The 18143-nt window shown below is 42.6% G+C and overlaps 1 protein-coding gene across 1 annotated transcript in view; it reads left to right on the top strand.

The window, feature by feature from the left end:
• DNAH9 (dynein axonemal heavy chain 9) overlaps window positions 1-18143 on the top strand; it is a 298757-nt gene that overhangs the window by 235523 nt on the left and 45091 nt on the right. The window contains 6 exon segments of the mRNA XM_060132968.1: window positions 2318-2440; window positions 3411-3615; window positions 5299-5463; window positions 10497-10637; window positions 12808-12978; window positions 14747-14869. Coding sequence (XP_059988951.1) covers window positions 2318-2440; window positions 3411-3615; window positions 5299-5463; window positions 10497-10637; window positions 12808-12978; window positions 14747-14869 — 928 coding nt within the window.

Below are 18143 nucleotides of genomic sequence, written 5' to 3'. Positions count from 1 at the left end.
ATGGATATTTGCACACCCATGTTCAAAGCAGCGTTATTCACAATAGCCAAATGGTAGAAGGTAATCCAAGTGACCATCAACAGATGAATGGATAAACAGAATGTGGTGTATCAATACAATGAAATATTATTCAGCCTTGAAAAGGAAGGAAATTCTGTCCTATGCTACAGCATGGGCGAACCTTGAGATGAATGTGCCAAGTAAATAAGCCAGTCATAAAAGGACAACTACTGTACAGTTCCACTTCCATAAGGTCCCTAGAGCAGTCAAATTCATAGAGACAGAAAGTAGAATGGTGGTCCCAGGGGCTGTAGTAGACAATAGTCTACCACAATTTAAAAATAATTAGTTAAAATTTTTAAAAATTAATGGAGGCAGTATTGGAACCGAGGTGGTCTTCACTTCAAAGCCCACGTTTATCCACTCTTAACATACAACCACCAGCGTGAGGCTTGCTGCCCTGGCCACATGTCCCAAACATGCTTGTCCAGGGGTCCAGACCACCCACGGTTGTTTAAATCAAGCATGCAATGTTCAGAAAATAGTTAAATCACATGTTGAATACCCGGATGGATCCTTTCTTATAGAGAGGGCAGGTGGGAAATGAATGCCGTGGTAGGACACAACATAGTTTTATCTGTGTCATCAGTCATGGTAATCTAATCCTGGCCTTCCCTTCAAACCTTGATTAAAATATTCCTCTCTAATTGACCAATAACTGCATTTTAGACACAAGTATTTGTTCTTTTTACTCATTCTTATATCCGTAGTACTGAAAATAGTGCCTGACATATAGTAATTAATTCTCTGTTCATGTCCCTTGATTACTGTTCTATTGGGTGATTTTCTAGATTTGTTGTGTATTATTTGAATACAAATATTACATTATAGATAGTATGGGTTAAGACTGTTAAGTGTAATCTCCCTTCATCAGTGAATGGAAAAGTGTTCAAGGGTGTCATTTGCCTTTTAATTTTGTGAGGTCTAACATACAACTTTTTTTTTTGGTCAGATATGTCACATTTCTTCTATAAATCATATTTAGAAAATTCTTTTTTCTGTCCAGAAATTATATAAATATTCATATAGAAGAGTTTTTATGGCTTTTTATGGTTTTCTTTTTACACTAAAATCCAATCACCTGAAATATATTTTCAGGTACTATATAAGTTACAGACCTAATTTTCACTTTTCACGTGGTTAGCCATGGTTCCAATACCATTTATTAAATTCTCCATCCTTTCTCCAATTAATTAGAGATGACATTTTACTCTATATTAAAATATTTTATTAGCTTTTATTCTTTTCTATTTATACAATACTATACCAGCCTTTAATTATTTCGTTTTATATTTAGTAACATTTATTGTGGCATTTCTCATTACAAAAGTAATATATCATTAGTAAAAAAAGAAGGTGAGGGGAGTTACCCAAAGAAATAAATAGGCCCTATAATTCATCATTTTTTCCCAACACTCCCAACTTTTGGTGTATGATATTCTTTAAGACTTCTTTCTACATATCTGTATTGTTGAAATTATAAGAAATATTTTATTATCAGCTAATGTGAGTCCCTCTTCTTATTCTTCATGATCTTTTATTTTTTTAGAAAAAGCATTCTCATTGTTTTCTTTTAGATTAACTTTAAGATTTTTGGTCAAGGTTTATAAAGTTATATTGTTATTTATTGTGTGAATTGGAATCACATTGAACTTATAAATCTATTTAGGGGAAATCAATTTTTTATGTGCTTGTTAAACTCTACATAATATTGAAAAATTAAAAATAGCCTAGCTTTTGGTAATTGATTGTTAAATAAATTAAGGTGTATCAATACAGTCTAATACCCAGGCACATAAATATTGTTATAGAAGAATATTTAATGACATGGGAAAATGTTTACATTTTATGCACAAAAACCAGGTTATAAAACAAATGAGCTACATGGATCAAATAAACATAAATATAAATGCAGACATAAATAAAAATATAAATAATAGAAAATAAATAGAAATAGTAATAATAAACTTGAAAATATATCCAAACATCTACAGGCAATACCAAAATGTAAATGACACAAGGATGACAGTTAATTTTCCTATTCTTTTTTGCATTTTGTCACTTTTCCCTTTTTATAAGAAATAGTTCAGATCACATAAATATCATTTTAGATAGAGAAAAATATGCCAGCTGTCTGACGTCATCCCAGATAGTGGTGCCTCTAAGTTTACTGCTGTGCTTCAGGGCCACGGCTGCCTGTTGACTGGCTCCAGTCCACCCCTTGATGCAGGCTTACTCCGCCCACCTGTCTCCTCAGCTACCTTCAAACTGTTGAGCGTGCCCTGGAAGCTGGGGAGGTGGTGCTGATTGAAAACCTAGAGGAGTCCATCGATCCTGTGCTGGGACCCCTGCTTGGGAGAGAAGGCGTTAAGAAAGGACGGTGAGACCCAGCTATACTGCTGGCCCTTCTGAGGGGCTGGTTCACGGCCCCTGGTAGAGCTGTGCACAGACCCGCTCCTCCTAGAACTTCCTCTCCTCAGCTCACATCATGTAGCCCCCCTGAAGCACACCTTTCATTCTGCCAGAAGAGGAACATTTAGCTGCCCTCATGCCCTAGAGGCAGTTCCAGAGGAACTTCCATCAGCCAGCTCACTGGCTTGCTGCTCAACGACCCCGGTGCACTAGTCTAGAGCAGCGTTAGAGGGGAGGTGGTGAAAAAGCAGTCTGACTTTGAACCGTGAGCATTTCATCTAAGCCAGTCGTCTGAGTTCTGAGAGCTCAGTACTTTGTCAGCTTGATGAACCCCTGTTGCTCTGGGTGCTGGTGGCTGATCAGGGCTCAGCAAGAGTCTGGGAGGAGGAGGAGGAGGAGAAGAGGGGCAGGACAAGGGCCACAGGCACATAGGAGGGGGGTGAGAATTATCAGAAGGGAGCCTCACCCACTGCCCAGGCCATAAGTCGCCTTTTCAAGTCCTTAGGACGTGCTTATTTACTTAATTAACGATTTTCACCCGTAGAAGTAATGCTCCATCAGCCATGAGACAAAGTAAGCCCTATTGCTAGCCTATAAATCACCTTCGTGCAAACTCTAAGAAGGTTCCCCTTCCTGCAAATGCTTTACTGCCATCTGCTGGAAACGTTCCATAATGCGCTCATGTACACGGACCACAAAGTGAGTGGCTCTTCTCCAGCTGTGCCCGCAAAATCAGATGTGGTGGCTGTGGGAGAAGGTCCGTCACCCTCCACCCCTGTTCCCTGCCTGAGGGCTCAACCTAGACATGCTCGGGAGGAGTCATCTGAGTATGGCAATATTGTTTGCTGTGATTTTGCAAAAAAACCCGTCTAGGATTCTGTCCCTGGCCAAAGCTCACAGGAAGGCACTCCACCTTCACATGAGCCCTTGTGTTCCAGGTTCATTAAAATCGGAGACAAAGAGTGTGAGTACAATCCCAAGTTCCGGCTCATCCTTCACACCAAGCTGGCCAATCCTCACTACCAACCCGAGCTGCAGGCTCAGGCCACCCTGATCAACTTCACCGTGACCAGGGACGGCCTGGAGGACCAGCTGCTGGCCGCTGTGGTCAGCATGGAGAGGCCAGACCTGGAGAAGCTGAAGGTGCGTCAGGTACCCAGCAAGGAAGGGAGGAAGGAGATGCCCTGCCACCAGACCTTGCCGTGTGCCCCACTCTGGGATAGGTGGGACTGTTCCTCCAGAAGCTGAGCAGCATGGTTTCACTAGAGCTCGGAGGAGTGCCAGCACCATCCAGCCACCTGGAACACCCTACTGGGAAAGAGGATGGAGCAGGCTGAAGATCAGGAGGCAGGAGGCAGCTGGCAGAACCCACACTCCTGTCCAAGAGCAGGACTGGCACAGGCTGTGCAGGAACATGTTTGGGCCTCTCACCACATGTGCTCCGCGTCTGTGTCCAGAACTAAGTGGGGTTCAGTCCTGCAAGGGCAGTAGAAACGGATTCAGCCACTGTAGGGTAGTGTCTTAATCAGCGTGGGCTGCCATCACAAAATACCATAGACTGTGTGGCTTGAGCAGCAGACATTTATTTTCTCACAGTCTGGAAGCTGGAAGTCTGAGTTAGGGGTCCAGTTTCTGGTGAGACCTCTCTTCCTGGCTGGTAGGTGGCCACTGTCTCACCATGTACTCATAGACCTCTTCCTTGTGTGTGCAGAGAGAGCAAGCTCTCTGATGTCTCCGCTTATAAGGGCACTAATCCCACCATGAGGACCCCATCCTCATGACCTCATTTAACCTTAATTACCTCCACCTCCAATACAGTCACATGGGGGAGGGGAGTTAGGGCTTCAACATATGAACTTGGGGGCGGGCACACTTTTGTCCATAGCAAATAGTATCCTTTTCCCCTCTCCTTAGACACGATTAGATTATAAAAGCAGGGGGATATTAGAGTGCCAGGGGGCTAATTTAAATTGGAAAGGTCAGAAAAAGATTCTATGAGGGGGTGGCATGAGCCTTTGGTTCAGAGCACCCGCAGCAGAGAGAAGAGTGAATTCTGGTTATAAAGCAAGATGGAGGCATGTGTTTTTAAGAAACAGAAGATAGGCCAGGGGTGACTGTGGCTGGGGCCTCCAACAAGAAGTGTCCATGGATCCAAAGGCAATAATCCCAGGCGGTACAAGAGCAGAGAAACCGCAGCTGCCTGAGGTTACATGTGCACCCACCCACAGTAAGAGGGTGCCCAGTGCTTTAGGACGTAGAACCTAACAATCAGAAAGGGAGAGGAGGTAAGATCTGCCTGGATACCAAGGCCCCGCTCCAGCCTTAAGGAGGGCTCCTGCGATCATCTTGTTGAAACTGTATAAAACCATTTCTAGTTGGTTGTTTTTTTTAAGGTCATCTATAGGAGAGCTCCTCCCTTGGGGTCCAGCAAAGTGGTGATAGACAGGACCTTCCAGAGAAGTAAAACTTGAACCCACCCTCTAACTAGTCCCAGAAATAATTTCCATTTAGTGACTAGACCGTGTCCCAGCATTGTGTTAAGCCTTGTATAGCACTCCTACGAGTAGGGCCAGGGTTAACCCAGCTGAGGTTATGAAGTGTTAAGAGGTAACTCAGCCCAAGGTCACATGACTAGTAACTGGTACAGTTGGGGTTCAGGTCACCTGCTGATTTTGTCTGCTTGTGGTCCCGAGCACTCTGCTATCCTGCTTCCAGTTTGCTAAGGGAAGGGATTCTGGCCCATAACCCTTTATCTATTCAGACCTACCCCGAGAACAGGATGCTCTGGGCTTCTACACCTGACTCTCCCTTATGTGATATTTGCAGTCAGATCTCACGAAGCAGCAGAATGGCTTCAAAATCACCCTCAAAACACTAGAAGACAACCTGCTTTCTCGCCTTTCCTCGGCCTCTGGGAACTTCCTGGGAGAAACGGCCTTGTTGGAGAACCTTGAGATCACCAAGCAGACCGCTGCGGAAGTTGAGATAAAGGTAAGACCTGGCAGCCTAGGCTGGCGGACAGAGGCCCTCCTCCTGCTCCCTGAGTCCGACTTCTAGGGGAACAAAAGAGTAACAGGTGGCTCTTCCATCTTCCTGAGTGTCTCCTAGAAAGTCAAGCTAGGCAGGATTCCTGAAATGACTACCTCACATCCTGCGTTACAGAGTGCCCCCATCTCCTGGGAAATGCTCTTGACAGCTCTACTCCACAAATGTTTGACGAGTACTTACATCTGCGCAGGGCCTCGTGTTCTGTGCAGGAAATAGTCGCTCAAACTGACTACCTCAGTGAGTCCATGGAATTGCCCTGAAGCTAAGGAATCACACTGTTGTACAAGTTGGCTGGTTCAGGCATGATTGCACCCCGAGAAAACTCACAGCCTGCCAAAAGCTCGCAAGTCTGATTTTAATGGGAAAACTTCAACGACTCCAGGGAAACTCAGCTCTCAAAAAAAAAAAAAAAACCGGTATCATCCTGCGAAACTACTTAGCATATAGCTTTCTTCCTTTGTTTCACAACGTTCGGGAGACTTTTATTCCCCCTTGCGGGAATAAAAGTCTGCCCTTCCGTGGGAGACTGCTGACCCTACAGGGGCCCTTTCACATTCTCAGTCCTGCTCTTGGACCAGAAGAGGAAGTAAGTTACATGTTCTGAGCAGGATAAGCGTGTCTGTAACAGTGCCCCGGAATGATGCACCTTTGAAAGAATACCTTTATTGTCAGTTTATTGAGATTTCTCCAAATATGAGAAATAAGACTTTGTTCGAGGTAGGGACAAGTTAGGAAAAATGAAAAGTAATGATGGGCAGGGCAGACAAACCAGGTCCTACTCACTCTGAGATAACAGACAACTAAGGCTGGAATGAGAGACTAAAAGGAGGAAGGTCCAGCCTCGCCTTGTCTCCTCAGTTGCTGTGTGACCACCAGGTTTTACTGCTGGTTCTCTACGGCCTCCATGTCTCAAGAGAGGGGCATGCAGAGTTTGTAAAACAATTATGGTAGAAGTTCCACTGCCCTGGGCAGGAGAGATGGGGGAACAGAGCCCAACTCACACAGAGGGAGAAGGTCAGAGATGGAATGGACCTCCTCTCTTTCTTTATCCTTTTCTTTAAAGTCAATGAACAATTATTGAGGACCTGCTGTGTGCCAGGCATTTTGTATGCAGCCTTTTATTCTTTTGTTGTTTCTTTTCTTTTTGTCTTCTTTTTCTCATTCGTTCATCCAATGAATACTTGGTTGGAAGCTGTTATATTCCAAATTCCATGGCAGAAGGTGGGGGTACTACAAGGAAGCCAAGAATCCCAGGCTTCCAGGACCTGGTCCTCTAAGGGAGAAGGACAGGCAATTACAAAACTGTGATGAGAGTTTGCATGTGGGAGAGGAAGCATGGAGAGTCATGAATACACAGAGGAAGAGCACTCAACCCATGTTGGGTTAGCGGTAGAAGGATGTTTCCCTTTAGTATGAGTGGAACATTGAGAGATTGTAGAGGGAATGGAAGTAGTCACTGGAGATGAGGCATGAAAGGGAGGCTGGCTCCATCACGAAGGATTTTGTAGACCATGCTAAGAAGTGTGGGCTGTAGATGGGAGTTAGGGTTCCTAAAAGAGGTGGGTTTTTTTCCCTCTTTAGACAAGAGAGTAACATGATCAGATCTATGCTTTAGGAAGATCACTCCAGCTCCAATCCAGAGGAGAGCTTGGGGAAGCAGGAGGCAGAGAAAGCAGGAGGAGGTACAGTAATTCAGATTAGAAGTGATGGCATTCTGAAGTAGGGCTGGCAGTGATGGTACAAAGAAGTGGGCAAATTCAAGAGCTATGGGCAACTTCAAGGAGATAGAATTGGAAAACTTGTTAACTGATTGGATATGATTATATATGGATAAAAGTATTGTCGAGGAAATGTCTCAGTTCCAGGAATAAACATCTAGATAGGTATTGGTGCCAACACCTGAGAGAAGAGAACATAAGTGGATTTGGGAGTGAGAAGAAATGATGATTTTAGTTTATGTCATGTTGAGTTTGAAATGCCTCTGGGCCATGCACATAAGAACATCCTGTGGGTTTGGGGATATATGATCTTGGCTGGTGATAGAGTGCTGAGACTTTTTAGCAAGTAGTTGATTGTTGAAAGGTGTGTGTGCAGTGATAAAACTGGGAGTAGAGCACTGAAGTATATTAATACATTTCAGGACAAGTACAGAAGATGGAAAGCATGGAATAGAGTGGAGGTGGGAGGAAAAGCAGGTAAATAAGGCATTATGAAAGAAAGCATTTCAGGAAGGGATGTCAGTGGTGTCAAATGACGCTGAGAACGCAAATAAGATACAGCTGAGATGTATCGACTGAATTTTGCAAAAAGGAGTTATCAATAATCTTGAGGAGAATGGTTTCCATGAAGTAGCAGAAGCAGAAGCCAGACTGCCTTAGAATGAGAGTAAATGGGAGTTGAGAAAGGGGAAGTGAGTATAGACAACTCTTTAAAGAAGCCAGACTATAAAATGGTAGAAAGAGAAAGGATTGTAACTTAAGGAGGGCATAGCATCCTTGGAGGATTTTTCTCCAAGATGGCAGAGACTGAGCTTACTAAGATCCTAGCTGGACATTGGAGGATGCATGGATTGTAAAAGAAAAGGAGGCATTGAGAAGAAGAGTTGAATGTACAGAAATGAGACGTAGTGATCAGTACAATGGGGTACATAAGAAATCAGGGGAAATGTAATTCAGGTCACTGATGAAGAGCTTATCTTTAGAAATATGGAGAGTTAATTCCAATATAATGGGGGAGAGGGGGCAAACATGAATCTACAAATGGTCCATAAGTCAATGTGAGCAATGGGGTCAGGGGGGTCAGAAAATTAAGGGAGTGGGAGGGAAGGCAGAATTAAGGAAACCCCTTCCTAATGGTCCCTATACAATACATCTGTGAAAGCATGAGTCATAGTCATGGTCATCTGCTTAGAATGAGGGGATGGTGGTGACGTAGGGTGCTTGGGGAAAGGAGTGAAGGTTTACAATAGTTGTTGTGGGAGACGAGAATGAAAGTTGACTAAGGACATAGATTAATGCACAGCATTAAGGACCCAGGTGAGCATGGACAGTATGAATCTGTGGTAACACAATCTGAGCAATTATGTGATTTTTATTCCATTCCACTCCATCCTGAGAATCTTTGTCTTTTAACTACTGAATTTGACCAATTTACATTTACTAACATTACTGATATAGTTGGATTTCTTTCTACTATCTCAATTTGTACTTTCTTTTAACCATGCTTTTTGTTTATTTTTTCTCCTTTCTTGATTTTTCTTTATCGTCCTCTTTAATCCTTTGCTGATTTTAAAGTTATTTACTCTATTTTATTAATTAACCTTGTTTCATTTATATATGAGAAATATATTTCATTTTATATGTGACTTAACAATATATGTATTGACTTAACAAAGTCTAAAATTAAGCACTATATCTAGCCTCTTCCAAAACAATATTAGGACGTTAGAATACTTGGTCATTTTTTCCATCTTCTGCTACTGTTTTATAACACTTGAGTTCCACCTTGCTTTTATCTACTACTTCCAAACTGATCATGTTTTTTATAATATATTTTTTGGGGCCACACCACATGGCATGTGGGATCTTAGTTCCCTGACCAGGGATCCAACCTGTGCCCCCTGTAGTGGAAGCATGGAGTCTTAACCCTGGACCACGAGGGAAGTCCCCAGCAGGCTTTGTTATTTAGATTGACCGTATATTTAAGGAATTCTTGCATCTCATTTATTCCTTTTGGATTCAGTTTTCTTCTGATTGAAACAAATAATTACTTCTTCAGCAGCCTGTGGATAGTAAGCTGTCTTTGACATTGACTGCTTCTTCAAAGTAAAATCTCTGGTCTTTAATCAATTTTGGAAAATTCTTAACTATTATAACTCAAATATTGCCTCTCTCTCTCTATTCTGTACTCATTTCTGTTAAACGTATTTCTTTTTCTTTTTTTTTTAGATGTATTTTAAATCTTTTCATTTTATCTGCCAAGTCTCGACCTCTTTTACATATTTTCCATCTTTATTTCTCTCTGAGCTGCTTGTGTAACAATTTCCTCAGAATTTATCTTTTAGTTTGCTTATTCTCTTTCAACTCAAGTCCATTATTTAACCAGTCACTGAGTTTTCCATTTTAATAACTGTATTCTTGTTTTTAGAAGTTCTAGTTAGTTCTTTTTCAGATAATGTCTGTTCTTTTTTTTATAATGTCCTGATTTTATGCTTTCTTTTATCTCTACTGCTTTTAAACACAATTAGCTAATGGGAGGTAGTTCAGTCATCTTCAGCTCTTGGGATGCTAATCTTTCTGGGATTTTTTTTTGGGGGGGGGAGGTAGGGGGTCTTCTAATTGTCCCCTTTGGTAACACTTCCTCCTGAAGTTTGTAATTGTTTATTGAGAGCTCATCTTCAGTAGTGATCATTGTTTTTTCCTGCAGGACTCTCATGAATTATCAGTAGTTTCACTGTATGCTGGAGCATGACAGGTCATACTGAGGTTGTATTTAATAGCATGTTCTTACAGAATTCCTGTCTGATGCTTAGGTCTCTTTTCTCATTTTTACCTCTGATAAATTTTCTGAAAATAGACCTCCACTGAAAGAGATCTTCTTTGTGAATTTACATATTAACTCATAAAAATTAAGAAAACAGAAAATTAGAGTATGCTGCTTTTACTGGTTCCATTGCCTAGAATTCTGGCTTATTTTTCAAGTTGTGTGTATGTGTGTGTGTTTGTGTGTATCTCCCACATGTCCCCACTGGAGGGGCTGACACTTTCACCTTGTGAAGGACTAGGAGTGTGTCATCTCTTCCTCACTCAAGCTCAGTTAAGGAAAACCATGGCAGCTTTCTACCCTCTAGCTGCTCCCCCCATCCCGGTCCACCCACCGCACACACAGACACAACGTGCTTACACAGAGAGGCCACGCTGATTCTCAGGTAGCCCTGGTTGGTTTGAACAATGGACCACTATTGATTTTTCTAACAGGTGCAGGAGGCCAAGGTGACGGAGGTGAACATCAACGAGGCCCGGGAACGCTATCGGCCGGCAGCTGCCCGGGCCTCTCTGCTCTACTTCATCATGAATGACCTCAGCAGGATCCACCCGATGTACCAATTTTCTCTCAAGGTGACTTACACCTGGAATTTTCTGAATAGTCATAATTCAGCAGTGTAATACCGCCAGCTCTCCATGAGGGTTTATCTATGTGTTTCATTAGCTGTGGCAGCTGTCTAAGATCAAATCCAGGAGAGCAGCTACATGGCCTTGCAGTCCTCGTCTCCTTAATTGGGTCTTTCATGACTCATTGGTTATTTGGCTAGAACAGCAGGAGAGACCACAGCAGGTCTTGGCCTCACTCACTAAGTACATATATTACAGCAGGAACTATGCTTACTGAAAGTGTGGAAGAGGATACCAAGAAACATGAGAAGTGACCCCTGCCCCAAAGAGCTTAAAATCTAATCGGGATGATCAAATGTGCATGTCATTTTTATCAGTTAAAACCAAAGCAGGCCATGATAATAGTCCAACTTTAAATTACTTTCCTTATTACCCTAATATCCTCAAAGCTACTGCTTTATGGTTACTGAGATATTTCTAAAACCAAAGACGTTAGCAAATTGTAAGTGCTGACTAAGCTTATCTTACTCATGAAAAAATAAAGACCTATAAATTTTAAGTACATCTCTGAAAGTATATCTTTCTCCCCTAAGGCATTCACCAAACGACCACAACTGAAGAGGCCTTAGGGAGTGTGGAGCATTTCTGAACAACTTCTCTGGTTTAACCCAACAAACAGAGAGGAGACACACACACACACATTCAGAGCACACACCTCATTCTGTGAAGCTCAGCTGCCATATGGAGGCCAGGGTGTGGGGATGAGGTGAGGGCCTCCACTACCTGGAACTCATTCAGTTGGAGATGGCATTCCATCCTGTCCCAATCCCCTTCCCTCAACTCAGAGTCTCTGCAGATTAAGTGAACTGTGTTTGTAATATTTTATGTTTATAAATGAAATCCAATACTTGGCATTATATTCAGGCCAAAGCCCCATATGAAAGAATTATAAAAGATTTTAAAACAGTATAAAAGTTAGCATGATAAGCCTAATAACTGCGGGATCACTTCCATAGTTCTGAGAGTAGTTGAAATCCACCTCAGTGACTCTTTCTGACAAAAGGAGATTAGATGAGGCACATGAAAATATGTGTTCAAAACAAACAAAACAAAACAAACAAAAAAAACCAAGAAGACTGGAAATCTGCATAGCCAAAAATTGAAAAGACCCAATTATATCTTAATTTTTATTTTCTTTAATGATTCATTCTATTCATATCACATTCAAAATGCAGCATTCCTGATATTAATTTTTTATAAATAGTCTATATCTAAGTTTAAAACAATGGAAAATTGATTCATATGATTTTTATTTCATATTATACCCGTAATGTATAGTTCAGAAGATGTAACCAAAGCAGGCTCTGCTCCCACCATTGCAGCAAGGGTCCATAAGAAAAAAGCACATGTAAGTGGACTCACCAAACAATGCAGAATTACTAGAAAGAAAAACAAGGAACACCTGATGTTCTGATCATTACCAAAAGGAAAAGTAATTAATTGAAAATATTCTGCGTGCCTATTATGTACAAGGGTCTCTTCTAGACAGCAAAGTTGTACATGATATTGAATGTACCATCGGGAATTTTATAATCTAGATGCAGGGATCCCCAACCCCCTGGTCCGCGGCCTGTTAGGAACCAGGCCACACAGCAGGAGGTGAACGGCAGGCGAGCAAGCAAAGCTTCATCTGCCGCTCCCCATCGCTCGCATTACCGCCTGAACCACCCCCCACCCCACCACCCCCCATCTGGGGAAAATCTGTCTTCCACGAAACTGGTGCCAAAAATGTTGGGGACGGCTGACCTAGAGGATAGAATCATCCATCCTAACTGGTTATCCTTGACTGTGTTTACTTTCCAACAAAACTTACTGGATTTAATTTAATTATTTTGGCCACTGGACATTTAGTTTTCACTGACTTAAACTGTCGGCTCTTCTCTATATGCCCCATAGCTTTGCCCACTTTGTGACAACGTAGTAATTTATATGAGCCAATTAAGACGAGCTTAGCAAACTAAGACAAGAGTTTTCTTGTTGCCACTGTACCTTCTTGGCAGATTATGCTGGGAAAACATTTCTGTGGCTGGCAAATCGTAATACTCATCACAGGTAGTACTACTAGCTACATACACAGAGCTGTGTAAATTACCAGTGTCCTACCTCCTGTCCCCAGGCCTTCAACATCGTCTTCCAGAAGGCTGTGGAGAAGGCTGCTCCCGATGAGAGCCTCAAGGAACGGGTGGCCAATCTAATAGACAGCATCACCTTCTCTATGTACCAGTACACCACCCGTGGGCTCTTTGAGTGTGATAAGCTGACCTACCTTTCCCAGCTCACCTTTCAGGTAAAAGTGGATTGAAGAAATTTCCAGAAAACAGGTCACTGTATATGCCCAACCAGCAGGTGTAAAGAAACTTTCTTCTCTTAACATCAGTTTCCATTGTCTGTGAAGACTTTTGCGCTCTAAGCAGAGGCATCAGATAAGAAGGTCCAATATGGTGCACACATGCTGCCCCCACCATTGTCCCACTCATGGCAGACGTGCTTAATCAACCATTTTACTTTTTCTTGGTGATCCTGGATGATCTAAGATCCTCCTCAACAGAGCCCTCCAGCAGCCACTACCAATCAATCCCAACTAGCACTGAGGATGAAACTGAATGGCCCTACTAATAACTAGATACTTTTTGAGATGCAGTAAGAACTTTGTTAGAGTATCCCTAATTATTTATTTACCTTTAAGGTTGCAAGTTTAATGTCCAAACCTTCCCCCAGAATAAGAAATTGCAAATGTCCTTCTATAGCCATAGCAGCCTTGGCCTTAGAAAACTCCTTAAGAACGCTGGTTCTCAAAGGCTTGAGAGCATCAGGGCTTCCAGTGTTAATAAGAAACCCTTGCCTTCTGCTTATTCTCAACATCAGAAAACCATGGAAATTTATTCCCTTGCATCTATCTAATCATTTAGGATTGGGATTTTTTTTTCATATATAAATTAGAAGCACAGACCAGATTATCCTGTAGGTCTCTTCCAATTCTAAAAGTCAGATATTCCATAATCACTCCTGCGCTGACTCTGTTTGCACGTTCCGAAGCCTAAATTCACGGGGGAATGTTAGTGTGACTTATCCCTCTCACCCTCTGTGTTCCCCTCTCCAGCCCAGATGACAGCTTGGCCATCACAGAAGGAACTTGAGCCCCAGCACAGACACATTTCCCTCCTGCCACTCATTTACCCCAAACCCTAAGGAGCTTCCACCCCCAGCTCTCACTCCACTCCCCTCATAAATATTTCAACCTTGTTTTACAAGGGCTTCTTCACCTCACCTGCTATTTCTAGCCTGTTTTCTCCTTAAAAGACTTTTCCTCAAACTAACCAAATTATTTTTTCTTCGTGAGTATTCCCATCTGTAAGTTTTCAGCGGAGAATGCCATCTGAAAGGAGCAGAACAATTTCCTGAGCGCCTCTCAGCGTGAATTTTTAGTTCTAACCCAGCCGAGTGCTTTGCACCACCTGCCCAACGCACCGCACTGATTCCCCCCCAAGCCTCTGCACTTTCCACTGCCCCCGCCCCACGGAAATCTTGTCTAAATCTTCCCATCGCTTAGCATCTCTAAAACCCAATTCAGGACCACTTAGAGAAAGTTGAGCCAAATTCATCCCCCGCCCCTGCCTGCTGGCCACTCCCCCGTTCTGGAACACCGTTAGCAGTGCTGATTCACATGTGCACTTCTATTTCGCATGTGTTCATCCGTTACTTTGACAGCCTTCTCAAATCATGGCATTTGCATGTGTCATCTTCTCTGTGAGATTGTAGGAAGGTACTTCATGGCATTTATGATGGATCCATGAAGTCCTTGCTTGACAAGATACAGTTATTCACTGTGTGCATTTAACTCATGCTGATATTTGGGGTGAAGTCAGTTGCACCCAGAGGTGATTTGCACAGACATACACTTTCTCCCACTTCATCCTCTTTCAACAACCAAAACTGACGGGCGGGCTCTAGCGTTAGAAGTGGCACTAGTTACACTGAGTGACAACCCCAGAGATCTCTGGGACTCATGACTGCCGCCAGCTAAAGAACTGCAGCACTGTCCTCCCACGTTGCAGATTCTCCTCCTGAACCAGGAAGTCAGTGCAGCAGAGTTGGACTTCCTGCTTCGATCTCCAGTGCAGACAGACGTCACCAGTCCCGTGGAGTTCCTCTCCCATCAGGCCTGGGGTGGCATCAAGGTCAGTACCAGCCCCTAGGGAGAAAGTCACGTTCTCCTCCCCTGGAGTGTTTTCCTGACATTTGTCCCCAGGAAACCAGCAGGGGTGTGTTTGGGGGCTCACCATGAGCTGTGTTAAACATTGGTGCGTCCGTCCCTTTGTCTGCACCCCATGGCAGCACTCCCCCTTCCCAGGCCTACGGGGAAGGCTTTGCAGAGCAGGAGCAGGTGCGTGTACTTGTGCGTGGGCTTTGCCTCCAGGATGTTAGGGAACAGAAGGACCCTGTGAGTGTTTCTGACTCAGCGGAGCTGCCTTCCACCTGCCAGCGCTCAGGGCCGGAATGCGGGCTCCTCTGTGAGGCCAGGGCTGGGGTGGAGACGCTGCGCAAGCATTTCCGTGGAGTGGACAGGTGCCAGGCCTCTGCCAGCCGTCCATCTCCCCGTGGGTCCTGACGGCCTCAAAGCAAGGAACGCGTTCCAGCCTGGGGTTCTCAGTGGTTAATAATAGCTCACATTTATCGAGCACCTTAAAACTTCACTACCTTATTTTATTCTCATGTTCACCTGGGCAATAGGTATTACTTTTTCCCACTTAACATGTAAGAAAAGTGAGATCATTCATCTTATAAGTAGCAGATCCAGGAATTGAGTTCTGGTCTGTCTGATGGCAAAGTCCATCTTCCTTCCATGTTATCTAGCTTAGTTTCATTGGGATTCTACGAACATCAAAAAGATCACAAGCTATGAGCTCCTTTCAGTAGGGACCACGCCTGCATTCACAGGGCTGAGCAGTAAGCGTGGACCGGGTGACCACCAGCCCCAGAGTCTAGACGCACTCTCCAGGTGGGAGGAGGTCCAGTCCCCACCTGCAGGAGCCCCACGGCAGGTGCTGTTGCCGTGTGAAGATGGCACCTGCACAAAGTGAATCCTATTTATAACCTTCCATGTCTGCTGGCTTTCCTACATGTTCTGTAGCACAAGGAAGTCTGAGTCTGAAGTAATATGATTGTCTCTCTTTTTCTAAAATTTTTTGAGACAATGATTCACGTGCAGTTATAATAAATAACAGAGATTCTTTGTACCCCATTCCCCACAGTGGTCACATCTAGCTTTCCTGTAGCACAATATCACATCCAGGAAGCTGACATTGATACAATCCACTACTCTATTCTGATTACACCTGTTTTTCATGCACGTGTGTGTGTGTGTTTAGTTTTATCACACACATTTATCATGTAATCACCACCACAGTCAAGACCCAGAAAACTCCGTCTGGTGTGTATGTCACCCTGTTGTAGAAACAACAACCTCCTCCCTCCCCCAATTCCTAATGCCTGGCAACCACTAATCTGTACTCCATTTGTATAATTTTGTCGTTTCAAGGATGTTATATAAATGGAATTATACAGTATGTAACCTTTGGGGACTGGCTTGATCACTCAGCGTAACTCCCTTGAGATCCATCCAAGTTGATTTACTTTATAACAAAACCCCAGCACTTAATCATTTATGTACGTGCTGCCCTCTTCAAAGGAGTCATCTTGGGAAATGCTGCCATTGCCCAAAATGTTTTTCTAACTTTTTTTCAGAGTCTGTAGCTCTTCTTTTAATCATCTTTAGGGCTATGTCTAAATCAAGAGTCATCAAACTTTTTCTGCACAGGGTCACATAGCAAATATCTAGGCTTTGAGGGCCACACTCTGTCACAGCTATTCAACTCTGCCAAAGTCACACACCATAGGTAAGCAAATGGAAATGGCTGAGTTCCAATAAAACTTTATTTACAAACACAGATGGTGGGCCAGATTGTCCCTGCAGGCCACAGTTTTCTGACCCCTGATCTAAATAATAGAGGTGTGATTTTTTATATATTAGCTCCGTTTGTCATTCTGAACCCAGTCTGGCAAATGAGAAGGAGAATAATATGTTGGGAAAGAAACAAAGCGGAACTCCATTCACAATAGCAACCAAAAATCACAAAGTTATAAAATGCCTAAGAATAATTATAATAAGTGCAGAGCATATGTGTGGAAAACCATCAGCTTTTCTAGGCTACATAAGATAAGATATGAATGAATAGATGCAATCTAGAGTAGCACTGTCCAAAAGAACTATATTGCACGTCACATGTGTCATTTAAATTTTTCTAGTAGCCACATTAAAAATGCAAAATGAAAAAAATGTAAAATGAAATTGATGAAAGTAATTTTAATAATATATTTTCCTTAACCCAATACAGCAAAAATATTATCATTTTAATATGTAACTGTCACAAAAGTTATAAGTGAAATATTTTATATTTTTGTAAAAGTCTGAATTCTGGTGTGTATTTTTTGCACTTATAACACATATCAATTCAGATGCTAAATCATCATCAGAAATACTTGATTTGAATTTAGATTTTATAAAATTTAGAGTTAAAATATTTGATACATATACCCAAGTTGTTTCAAACATACTTCAAAGTTCTCCAATTACTAAAGCAATTTCCAGTTTCAAAGAATAAATGTGTTAAAATTTGTAAAAAAGTAAACAAATAACTAAATAAATAATATGAAGGAAAAAATCGACTATACCAAAAAACAGAATAAATGTGTTAAATTTTTTAAAAAACATAAATAAATAAAATGCAAATAAAAATCCTATTCTTCAGTCATACTGGCCACATTTCATTTGCTCAATACTCACATGTGGCCAATGGCCACCTGCTGGGAAGTATGGCCCCAGAGCTTGAGAATAATGACTCAGAGTCTGATGCTCGTATGGAAAATAAATTCTGGGAAGCAGTTCTAAATGAGCCCATTTGCAGAACTGGAGCAATGATGGAGATGGACCAGTTAACCCAGGCTCTGGAGTCAGACATTCCTGGGTTCAGGTTCAGGTTTGAGTGTGTGTGGCCTCTGACAGGTTATCTCTGTTTCCTTATCTGTTATGCCAGACACATAAATGTTCAGTAAATGGAAACCGATTATGGTTGGGGTTATGGCTGTTCTATTTGTTTCCTACAATGGCCATAACAAAGTGCCACAGGCTGGGTGGCTTAAAAACACAGCATTTATTCCGCCAGAGTTCTGGAGGCTAGAAGTCTGAAATTAAGGTGTTGGCAGGTCATGCTCCCTCCAGAGCCTCAGGGAGAAGACCCTTTCTTGCCTCTTCCAGCTTCTGGAAGCCCCAGGCACTCCTGGTTTGTGGCAGGACCACTCAGATCTCTGCCTCCGTCTCCACGGTCCCTACATGGCCGTCTTCCCTCTGTGTCTCTGCGTCTCTTCTCTTCTTATAAGAGCATCAGTCACAAT

Source organism: Lagenorhynchus albirostris, chromosome 20, assembly GCF_949774975.1.
Source record: "Lagenorhynchus albirostris chromosome 20, mLagAlb1.1, whole genome shotgun sequence".
In the NCBI taxonomy this organism is placed as follows: Eukaryota; Metazoa; Chordata; class Mammalia; order Artiodactyla; family Delphinidae; genus Lagenorhynchus; species Lagenorhynchus albirostris.
This window is presented reverse-complemented; position numbering and strand designations above follow the sequence as displayed.